This window comes from Amphiprion ocellaris, chromosome 4 (assembly GCF_022539595.1).
Source record: "Amphiprion ocellaris isolate individual 3 ecotype Okinawa chromosome 4, ASM2253959v1, whole genome shotgun sequence".
Taxonomy (NCBI): domain Eukaryota; kingdom Metazoa; phylum Chordata; class Actinopteri; family Pomacentridae; genus Amphiprion; species Amphiprion ocellaris.
The window spans coordinates 28,757,298-28,769,265 of NC_072769.1; the positions used below are offsets into that span (position 1 = coordinate 28,757,298).

Below are 11,968 nucleotides of genomic sequence, written 5' to 3' on the forward strand. Positions count from 1 at the left end.
AGAGTGTTGGATTGATTGGGAGATGGATACGTTGGGAGGATGTACGTAAAGGAAACGATACACCTCCACAAGGACAAGTCCATTATTGTGATTTACACTTACCTGGAAAGGCCTTTTCTGCCCTGCAATAACAATAAAACAGGTCAATGTGTTTACATAAGAAATCCAATACTCATTTAGGGCCTGTGGTAACCAACACAAAGAAGCTCATTTACCAATGTAGCCACTTTGGACGAATATGGGATTCAGGTGATCAGATTTCTTCCCTTAATTACACAATTATTCCAACATATGATGTCGACAAAAAAGAAACATCCCTAACACAGTATGAGATAATGGTTTTTGACTTGTCCTTTAAAGAAATTAAAGCTGGATGATGATGATGATCAATCTGATTTGCAATTTGTAGTTAAATGATTGGTTCAGGGTCGTTAAGTTTAACATGCTCTGGCCTGTACTTTCCAGGTGACGTAAACTCAAAACCTTTTAGCAAAAACACACCAGAACCTGGGTGACATAAGTGCTGTTTACATAGCTGCACTATAGATCTTTTCCTCAAGTGGCCCAGCTCTTCTGCGTCTAGTTTCCACTGGCAACCTGTAACCGCTAGTAATGCAGAAACACCAAAACCTTCAAATGTTTTCAACTCGCCAGCGAAGCTTTCATCTGTCAGAAGTGAGTGAGTGATTGTGTGTCAAGTTGAGGTGACAGCAACATGATAGAATGCACAAAGCACAGACAGTCCCTCAGGACGTTGTTGACGAATGAATACATCTGAGCAGCTGGGAAATGTTGCTGAAATGTTAGATGTGAACTTTTCGTGATAACATTTAATAATACTGTGCTGCGAAGGTAATCACAGATCTGACACAGATGTGACATTTGAACGACACACACCCACTAGAAAAATCTGATAAGGGACCCAGATGCAGGCAGTTTTCTCCTTTGACCTGTTGCTCAGGTTACACATATACACACCCTTTTAATCAGGCTTTTAAATATCACGTGTTCTTTTACAGCAATGCATGATGTTATCAAAAGACACTTCTTGAGGCAACTTCTTCTTTTTTTTTAAATCAGTGCTGGATAATGATGATATTTCATACATGTGTGCTGCGACTGAACACCGTTTATTTCTCTGTATTAAGTGATTGTTATAACTCTGACATCTGTATGCTAAGGTTAGGTGGTCGTCCCTCTCTGTAAGGCAGGATAGACACTGGGTTTTATTGTCTTTATAAAGCTTTCACTGTGTTTTTTTTTACCCTCTTACATTATCTGCTGCTGCCTGCTGCTTGTACCGAGCTTGGAATATGAAGTTCTGTCCACTGTGCACCTGATCCTGGAATAACCTGCAGGACAACACAAAGATTTACTCATTTTAATCCTTCAGGTTTTAAATTTCATCTCTTATTTTTCTTCCAACTGCTGTTGTTTTAGTTATTTCTTTAGTTTTTAAATGTTTAATTGTGTTTTTATTATTTCACTAACTTTGCTTTTAAATGTTTCTATTGTTATCCAAGTTTCTTATTTGTGCATCTACATCTGCATCGTAAATGAGGCCTCTATACCTCAATGTAATCGAGTTTTTAAAAAAAGTTGAATGAGGTGAATGCGTGTGCCTACTTACAGAATTCCTTGCATGGCTGGTCAAGGCTTGCCATGATTCTTTTACATGAATTATGAGTAACCTTACACTTCATTATTAGATATTTCTATCCTTTGCTTATATCCTTAAACAGGGCTGTCAGTGCATCTTCCAGCTAGAAAAGGTGCGTCTTAGCTCAGGACAGCAAACTTCCAGAGGACAAAAGTAGCCTGGAGCACACTGATGAAATAGTAACATGTGGTCAGCTTCAACCACATGCACAGTTATCATGGAATAATCGGCTAAACAGGGTTTAAATAGATGATATATCCAGAGGTGAGAGTTGACAAAAATCATTTTATTAATAGCATTTACAAAAAGAAACAACGACAAGTTGCTGAATCCAACTGACTTTTAAACTTGACATTAAAACAAAACTAAGTAATAAATAAAAAAAGTAAATTTTAAACATCTACACTGGAGTTAATCTCCATCATGGATGTAAGTGAAAGTCAGGACTCTAAAATTATAGCGTGCAAAGCGTTATCTGTCAGTTTCTTTTACTGGGTGTGTTCCACTGCAGACTGAGATGATTTTTTAGATTCTTGTGTCACTCACTTTTGTTTAATCCTGACCATGTGTGAGATAAATTTCCTAAGAAAAGGTGTGGTGGAGGTGTGTGTTTGGGCGGGGGGAGTCTGGTATGGAGTTCAGTCCTTTCTGTAGAGACATAGTTCCTCAATGATCAACGGTGTAAGTATTAACTCTCATTCACTCCCTTTGGTTGGCTGGAGAAGAAAGAAATATCTTCAACCTCTTCTAAAGAAAACCAGGATTACAGAGAACTGGTTGGGTGTGGTTAAAAACAAATCTAGTTCCTCCAAATGTACCTCTCTTTAACATCAATGCATTATGCAAGGTAGAATTTTAGCTGTTTATACACACATAGATGTGAGAGACGACTTTGGTACAGTTCGAACATGATGATGATGATGAAGCAAGTACAGCAGTGCAAGCAGATAAGTACAAGTGAATTTGTTTAGCGCTGTTGATGCAGAAACAGGTACAATAATGAAAATGACAGGAAAGTGGGGAAAGATATTGATGCCAAAACCACTGCTTTTAGTCCTCCCTGTTGTTTCCAGGTGAACAGGTTGATCTTGTTTTTACCCCACACATCACCTGCTGCCTTTGATTTAACACTATAAAGGGCAGTGTAAATTCGTTAAACATTAAATAATACACATATTTCTTGTGTGTTTTATTTTGTTATTCTTATTGTTTTGGTTTGGAACAGGTGCAATGCATTTCACTGCGCATTATACTATGTATAATTGTGTTTGTGACAAATAAACGTCTTGAATCTTGAATGAATTACTTTAGTGGCTTTTGTTGGACTCAGTAGGCATTTTTTCAGTATGGAACAAGGTTAAATGTACATATATTTGGTTCAAAGTAACACCTCAAAGAATATTTTATTGTATATCGCCAATATGTGCTGCATCCTCTGATTCCAGGTGCAAAATTAAAATGATGTGTGTTTGAATTTAGATTATGTTCAACCTCACTGAATATAATCTACCTTTACAGATTCAACTTTATTGTCATTGCACACAAGTCGAAGTACTAAGACAACAAAACGCAGCATAAATTATCAAAAACATGTTATAAGGTAAATAATAATGTAGAAATGACTTTGTCTAGGAGTTTTTGTTAGACTCTTAGATTAAACTTTATTGAACATAATCAAAGTCTGTACATTCACCTTTACTGTCACTGCAGAGAATAGAAGTGTAAAGACAAGGAAATGCTGTATAAAATGTCAAAAATAATCATAAAGTTGAATCATAATGTATAAATTTTACGTGTGTATATATAGAGGTTTTGCATCCTCTGGTTCTGACTGCAGACATGAAAATTATGTGTGCCTTTTAGATTGAGTTTAGATTCAATTTAACTTTATTGAACTTAATCTAACTTTACTGCACTGAGTACAAGTATAAGACAAGGAAATGCTGCATCAATTGTCAAAATATATTTTAAAAATTTAATAATAATGCATAAATTACTTTATATAGCCTGGTATACATATAAAAAAAAAACTAAATGTATAAATAAGTTTGAAACAATGCACCAAAGACTACATGTTACAATGTTTAAACAAGTATGGTATGTACACAAAGTATGGTACACAAATATGTTCCAAAACCCCCCCCCCAAAAAACAAAAAAACCCTGCAGTGAACTATTTATTTCCATATTACATTCTAAAGCCTACTGCTTCTTTAAAATGGGATCAAGTGTCACGCCAGGATTTTTTCTTAATTTTTTTGCCATTTAAACCTGTTTACATGGGATGAATGAGGTTACAAAACCATTAGCTGTCTGTGAGGATGCGCATCAGTCTGCATATCAGCTTTAAGCCGTCCAGCTGGATTTTCGAGCCTTCTTTCCACGCAGCGTCACTAATGCTTCTGTACACACCTAACGACTTTACAAACAAACTATTATCTGCATACCGAGCGTTTTTGTGACCCGCGACCTGACGCTATGTGCCTCCTATAAAACACCCAGAGGTGCGAGGCTCCATCACTCCTCGGAGACTCTCCAGCTCGCATCATCATGTCTGTCATCCAGCAGAGCAGCTTCAGCGCCCGCAGCCTGTCCAGCAGCAGCAGCCGCAGCATCTCCAGCGTCAGCCAGGCCGGAGGATGGATGCAGCAGGGCCGCATCTCCAACGGGCCCTACCTCGGCCAGCGGGCGTTCAGCGTGTACGGAGGAGCGGGCGAGTCCGGGGTCCGCATCTCCACCTCCGTCTTCCCTGCAGATTCGCTGAACCAGTACGGGGGCACCTCGGTGATCGGAGATGAGAAGATCACCATGCAGAACCTCAACGACCGCCTGGCCTCCTACCTGGCCAAAGTAAGTCACGTTCACGCTTTCACCTGCTCACTTCCCTGCACTTCTGCTGAGCAGTCATCTGCGTGCAGAAAAAAATGGTTTTGAGCTGCTCACATGCACACAATTATGAATTAACCAAACAGGAAAAGCAGAGCAGCTTATTTAGCAGTTTCAGGTATAATCTACCTTCATGATGCAATGTTTCACTTTTACACTCATTAAAGCATTGCATTGTCATCAGTGGTGAGAAAAAAAACCCTGAGACATTGACCGGATGTGTTTGTGCTTGCAGGTGCGCTCTCTGGAGTCAGCCAATAGCAAGCTGGAGCTGCAGATCAAAGAGTTCTATGGCAAGCGAACTCTTGTGACCAGAGATCACGCTGGCTACTTTGCCACCATCGCCGAGCTGCGAGATCAGGTACTTTTCACATTCTGCATGTCAGACCTGCACATTGCAATGACAAAAAATGTTTTACAGTGCAATAAACAAGAATTGCAAGAATGCATATGTGCTGTGAGCCAAAAAAGTACGTATTACCCAAACATTTCTGCTCGCTGATTTCAAATGTCATGTTGAGAAGAAAGAGAGAAGAGGCATAGCTCCAGCTGTTGAAAACAAAACCAAATGTCACAATGCAGAACAACCAGTCGTTAGGATTCACTCATTCGTCACTAATGTGTCTGTTTTGGGCATATTTGCAGCTTCATGCTGTTTGAGCTGAGTCATGTTTATCATGCTTTGACATTATGTTGTTTTAAATGCAAACACGTATCAACTGCACGTAACATGACGACTGTGACAAGGATGATGATTGATAAGAGAACAGCTTTTTTTTTTTTTTTTTTTTTTTACCTTGATGCTCCCAGACTGGTTACGCAACCAAACTGCTCTGAACAACATCCAAAGAAAACTGAACGAGATTCCTAGTACCTAGTATAGATTCCTGAACATTAATTTTAAAAAAGAGCCGCCTAAATATAATACAGAATAAAAAGTGACTGTATTCATTTCTCCCCACTTAGATTGCAAGAAGACATTCTGCAAACCAAAGCGTCATCCTGCAGATTGATAACGCTCAACTGGCTGCAGAAGACTTTAGAGTCAAGTAGGTTTGCGTTCCTGTGTTGCTTCATGTTGTAATTCATGTGCACCCTGTAATAAAACCATTACATACTGTACGCCAACCCAGTGTGAAGAAGGTTTTGTAATGGTAGCTTGTAAATTAGCGGGAAAAAAGTTTAAAAATGCTTTAATTTATAAGGTAAAATTTACAAATACAGGAAGAGCAGACACACTTAAATATGTTATTTCATTACAACTGATGATCACAGAAAAAATGTTAATGAAGCATGCTTCTCCTGGTAGATATGAGATTGAGGCCAACATGCGTACGACGGTGGAGGCTGATGTGGCTCGTCTCCGAGGAGTCCGGGACGGTCTCACACTTACCATCAGCGACCTGGAGATGAGGATTGAAGGCCTGAAGGAGGAGTTACAGTACATGAAGAAGAACCATGAGGAGGTGACAAGCATTTTCTGTAACACAAACATAGTGTCTGAGCCACCGTTTGCAATGCAATGATGCCATCTGTTGGTGGTGGAGATTAAAATGCATCCTTTGTGCGCTGCAGGAGATGACTCAGGTGAGGATCCAGCAGAGCGGCAACGTGAACGTGGAGGTGGACAGCGCTCAATCCGTGGATCTGACCAAGGTGCTGGAGGAAATGAGGGAGCAGTATGAATCTGTGATGGTGAAGAACAAGCTGGAGCTGGAGAAATGGTTCCAAGCTAAGGTGAGAAGAATGAAAGTTCCCAAACAACTGTGAAAGTGAAAAGCATGATGAAAAAGGATGACATGCTTTTAATTTCTGTGTACAAAGGTGGATTCTCTCCAGACGCAGATCATCACTCATACGACGACTGTGAAGGAGTCTTCAACGCAGCTGTCAGAGCTGAAGAGAACCTACCAGAGCTTGGAGATAAATCGGCAAAGCCTCCTCACAGAGGTAAACCACAGCTTGAACAACAGAAGTGCACCTTGGTTACACTTAAAAATGCCATTAAAGCACTGGTTCACACTTTTTTTTCTGTATTGAAAGAGGTTTGACTTAGTGTTGCCTTTTTTCCTGTTTATACTGTTCATTAAGATCTTGTCCGAATGTGTTTTTAAAATAGGTAATGGAGGACAAAATTCATTTTCCTGCAATAACAAATACCAACAAATACTGCCCACTTCACCAACAGTAACAGTCATGTATGGAACTCACTACTTAAATAAAAATGCATAAGAATTATCAGGTAGAAGTCAGGTTTTGTCCCTCTGACACTTATACTCTTATATGTGGGTTCATTAGATTATTAATAATGACGCATCAGTATATCAGCAGCATGTTACTGTTTAACTGCTGCAAATTAATCCAGTTTAAAGTAATTTATATTCAGTTTTATATACAGGGACAGCAGATAAATCTGTGTGGTAGAGCGATGAGTAGCGGAAAAAGAAAGAAAGAAAAAAATTCTGATGGGCAATATGTTGTTAGTTTTTTGGACTTTTTCTCTAATCTTTAATTTTTGGTGAAACATTGGATTATTTGAGCATTTATTGAAATGAAAATGCAACAAGTTTAGAAGGAAAGAAATTCACATTTGATGGTGCAACTTATAGGCGTCTGAAATGTGGCCTCAACTGCACTCTGCTTCATGAAGGAAACCATAAAAGGCTGCGTTAATCTTTGATAATGTGCTGTGTTTTTGGAAAAAAGTTCACCTTAAAAGTAACTAAAGCTGTCAAAAGAATGTAGTGGAGAAGAAAGGACAAATTTTCCTTCAGAAATATAGTGGAATGGAAGTAAAAAGAAGCATAAAGTGGAAAAAAATGAATTCAAGTAGCTGTAAGTCGCGCTTACGGACAGTAACAAACACCAATGTTTATCTTAAGTTAAGTCTGGGTTAGTGCAGAATTCAGCCTAAAACTGTCAATGCAGCTGTGTTGGTGGGAATAAATTGCTTAAAATTCCTCTCTACTCATTGATTAAACCCCAAATACTCACCTATGTGTATCAAAGTGGCATATTTAGACATTTGTTTCCATGAAAATAGTCACTTCCTGCCTTAAAATGTCTTAGATGTACCTCTTCACTGTTGCCTTCTCTAGTATGTGCAGATCTATGAAGTCACTGGCTCACCTACAGCTCTGTTCAAAAACTGTAAAACTACTCTGTGATACACAATGGAAACTTGTCCAGCCATTAGTATCAGGACTGGTTCCTTAGATTTGTTACGTATGAAACCCTGGAAGTCTGAATCTGTGGCTCTGAATTCACAGTTTTGGGGTGGAAATGCTCAGATATGGTGTAAACTGCTCCTTTCACTCATGATGCATCTTCTAGCACTTAAAAAACACCTTATGGGTATGTTAACGTGGCTAAAAAGTAGATTTTTACAACTTAAAACGGACTAGAAATTGTTTAAAGGTGTTTATCAGCCAACAAAACGCTGAACAACAGGTTGTAACACTCACAGAATGGACTTTGCAACTCAGGAAAGTTATGATGTTGGCAGTATTTTATCTTTCAACTTCGTATTTGTGAGGTGAAATGCAGAAATATGGCTTTACAAAGTAATTAACAAGGAATGTGTTGCAGCAGAAGTTGAGCCTGGTTCAACTTTTATATTAACTTCTGATAAGAAATAACATTTGAAACATATTAGAAAGGATTGAATAGAAAACTTAGAAAGTAATTGTGAGCCTTTCAGTTTTGCAAAATGCACCACGACACTAAATAAAAACCTTTAATGCACCTCTCATCACACTCACGTGAAGCTTTCCTGACATCCCTCCTGTTCGTCCTGCAGATGCAGCTGCTGCAGCAGAATGTGGAGGAAGCGAAGAGTCGCTACAGCATGCAGCTCAGCCAGCAGCAGATGACCATCACCGCCCTGGAGACGGAGCTGCAGCAGCTCAGACTCTCAATAGAGCAGCAGCAGATCAGCTACAACCAGCTGCTGGACATCAAGATGAGGCTTGAGCTGGAGATTGCAGAATACAGGAGGCTGCTGGAAGGAGAGCAGACGGTTCAAAAGAAGTGAGACATGAAGTATTTCAAAGTGGAAGTTGTAGGCCGACAGCTAAAGCAATGAAATGTGTTTTAAAATAATGTTCGCTGTCTGCACAGGTCTGTGATCATCAGCAAGGTGGTAGAAAAAGTGGAAGGTAAGATCCCAGTCCTTTGTAATCTTGTAATAACATCACTGAGTTAGGCTCCGTGCAGTGTGACACATTGTTTTTGTCCTGTGCAGAACACAAACCCCACATTGAGAGGAGAGTGAAGACCATCACGGAGGAAGTCGTTGATGGAAAGGTCGTGTCCTCCGCTGTCGACACCACAGTGGAGACTATTCAGTAACACTTAGCTCAGCCCTGCTGCCTTTAAGCTTACAATTTTACATCAATTTCATTTAAATTGTCTTCAATCTATTGGTATAATTCACTTAGTTGGGAAAAAGCGTTTATTGGCACTTTCTTTCTTTTCTTTTGACTGGAAATGGAAAGTTGCAGTGAGGCACGATCTTTTCTTCTGATGAGCGTAAAACCTAAATATGATCAGAAATCAGAAAACAAAGATGAAGGGTCCGTGTACGGATCTGGCAATTGGATTTTCCGTTCTGAAACGGGTATTGAAAAACAAAAAAACGAGTGGTTATTTGATTTTCGTTCTAAAATACAAAAATTAAAATTGAAATACAAGGCGTTTTTCCTTTTCATGATCAAAAAGCAGAGATGGCGAGCTGAAGCTTCATGAAGCATTGAGGCTTTCCATCCAATTGTTTCACTCATGGTTCGAAGCTTCATGGTGCTTCATTTGCTCTACTGCGCCATCAACTGGACAAATAAAAGTAAAACAGGCAGAGTGCCTATAGTGACACTAGCTTTGCTATGTGAAGCTTTGAATTGTGCTTAAATGATAATGCCAATAAACAAGTAATATACTTAATATAGTGTCTGCTTTTCCTGATAGCAGGGGCAGAGGGGGAAATGGAAACAAACTGGGGAGAGATTTGTAGCTTGACTGCTTGATTGATGTCAGGTTCTGGCTTTCTGTAAAGTGCTTAGATACTTTTAATTGTAATAAGGGCTATATAAATAAAATTGATTGTGCTTTTGCTACTTGTTGTTTTGTGACTGTGCGTCTGGTACCAGTGACAACCTGTAAAACAAAAGTAGGGACAACATTTTATTTGTTTTTATTCAAAAATATCAATTTTTCCACAGTGCTGGGATTCAGGTGGCTTCTTTTTTTGGACAATATTTCTCTAGCTCCTTGGAACACAACAGACACTTCACCTTGTAAAATACCAGAAAAAGAAGAAATTAGAACAAGGGGTGTGTGGTTTTGTCACAGTTATTCATATTACACTTCACTTGTTATGTGCCTACTTTATTAGGAGAAATCAGGTCAAAGTGTTCCCAGACAGGGGAGAATCTTCTCTTTCTGGCTGGTTCTATAAAAAAAGAGTCTCCAACCGATTGAATGCAAAGATACAGCAGGTAAAAATCCAACAAATGTGAACGGGGAATCCATTGCGTTTCACTGCCCTTTGTTTTGAATTTGAATTGCACGTCGTACCTGCGAATCACTTCCTGAACCAGTCACGCGGTACGACCGGCTTGCGAGGCTTCGAACGTCATCATTTTGGCTCCTCCCCTAAATGAAGCAAGCCTCGATACGCGCTTCGTGGACACGCCCCCTCCATTACTCGGCACACGCTTCGAAGCCTTGGCACATCTCGTAACATCACTAATTAACTCTGATATAATAACTGTTGGTTTATTTATCGGTGGAGCAGCATAACATTTTCCACAGACAGTTTTCCTGCCCGTTGGCTTGTTTTAACCAGTTTTCTACCTTCGGCTGATTCTACCAGCAGACACTGAAAGGACTCTAATAGTTCGGTAAGTAAATGTTTATTTTCGTATCGGTGCCGCTTTTAATGCACTTTATATGCAGCTTTAGTGTCAGATATAATGTGTGCCATGCACTCCAGATGTTGGTGGAGTTTGTTTCAGTGTGTGTTGACCAGAGAAGAAAGTTAGCATAGTAAATATTAGCTTTAATGTTAGCGATGCTAACCGAGCTAGCAGCTCAGCCTGATTAAAGCTAACGTAGCATTAAGCTAACGATGTTTGTGTTGAGTTTCATGTAAACAGCTGAAGCGTGTTGTGTTCATGGAATGTGGTTCATTAAGTTCATAAAACTGTGGTTGGTTGACATTAATGTAACGTTCAGGAAACTTAAATGTGATTAAAACAGTAATGTTAATGTTCTAGTTGTCAGTAATCAGCTTTAATTTGACACTAAAACAGACTCTGATAGTTTTAAATGACATCAGTTTCATTAATTTGTTGAAAATTGTCTCATTTGTTGTTGTGATGTTGCTGCTGATTCATTAAAATCAGATGATCCGTGTTGAAGATACGTTTAGTTCTAGTATCAGAAGTACAAGAAGGAAAATGGAAGTTTAGTTCTGCTACGTCAAAGATTTCAGGAATAAAATAACTAAATGAGGGCTGCACAGTGGTGTAGTGGTTAGCACTTTCGCCTTGCAGCTAGAAGATCCCTGGTTCGCGTCCCGGCTTTCCCGGGATCTTTCTGCATGGAGTTTGCATGTTCTCCCTGTGCATGCGTGGGTTCTCTCTGGGTACTCCGGCTTCCTCCCACAGTCCAAAAATATGCTGAGGTTAATTGATCATTCTAAATTGCCCGTAGGTGTGAATGTGAGAGTGATTGTTTGTCTTTGTATGTGGCCCTGCGACAGACTGGCGACCTGTCTAGGGTGTCCCCTGCCTTCACCTGAGTCAGCTGGGATAGACTCCAGCCCCCAGCGACCCTAGTGAGGATTAAGCGGTGTATAGATGATGGATGGATGGAACTAACTAAATGAGTCTTTATGCCTCAAACTTTATTTTACAATAAAGAAATAATGAAATAATCAGAGATAATAAAAATATAAATAGCAGAAAGATCAGAATCAGCTCCAACATCTGCATCTGACAGAATCAAGTCAACCAGAAAGAAAATAAAAAAGAAAATGACTTCTTTCTGCTCACATCTGTTCCGCTGCTCACAGTCTGCTGCTGCTCACATTCTTCACATTTATAGTCCACTTTTAAAAGTTCAGCAGACAGGTGCTCTGCTTTGGAGTGTGACGATGTCATTGGTGATGTGGAGAGTGAAGTTTCCGTTTCACCCACAGTGTGCTTTAGGGCAGCCGGGTCGGACTTGATGTTTCAAATACTGACTAACAGCTCAGATTTAACTGTCTGTAGTTTCGTTTTGATGGATGTTAAATTTTCACTCAAAGCCGCCAGGAGCTGGGTCTTTAAAATAACCGCCGTCTCGTTACAGAGTGAAAGTAGCAGTTCCTCCTGAAGGTCAGAGATTGCAGCATCTGAGGGCCTCTTCAAAAGAAGATGTAGTT

General features: G+C 39.6%; 1 protein-coding gene across 1 annotated transcript; it reads left to right on the forward strand.

The window, feature by feature from the left end:
- The first annotated feature begins 4,162 nt into the window (after nucleotides 1–4,162).
- Nucleotides 4,163–9,652, forward strand: LOC111566311 (keratin, type I cytoskeletal 19-like). Its single transcript, XM_023266843.2, has 9 exons — nucleotides 4,163–4,509; nucleotides 4,781–4,906; nucleotides 5,512–5,594; nucleotides 5,855–6,011; nucleotides 6,121–6,282; nucleotides 6,370–6,495; nucleotides 8,345–8,574; nucleotides 8,665–8,702; nucleotides 8,789–9,652. Exons 1-9 carry the CDS (start codon nucleotides 4,210–4,212, stop codon nucleotides 8,893–8,895), a joined length of 1,329 nt encoding a protein of 442 aa, XP_023122611.2. The 5' UTR covers nucleotides 4,163–4,209; the 3' UTR covers nucleotides 8,896–9,652.
- Nucleotides 9,653–11,968: the final 2,316 nt, after the last annotated feature.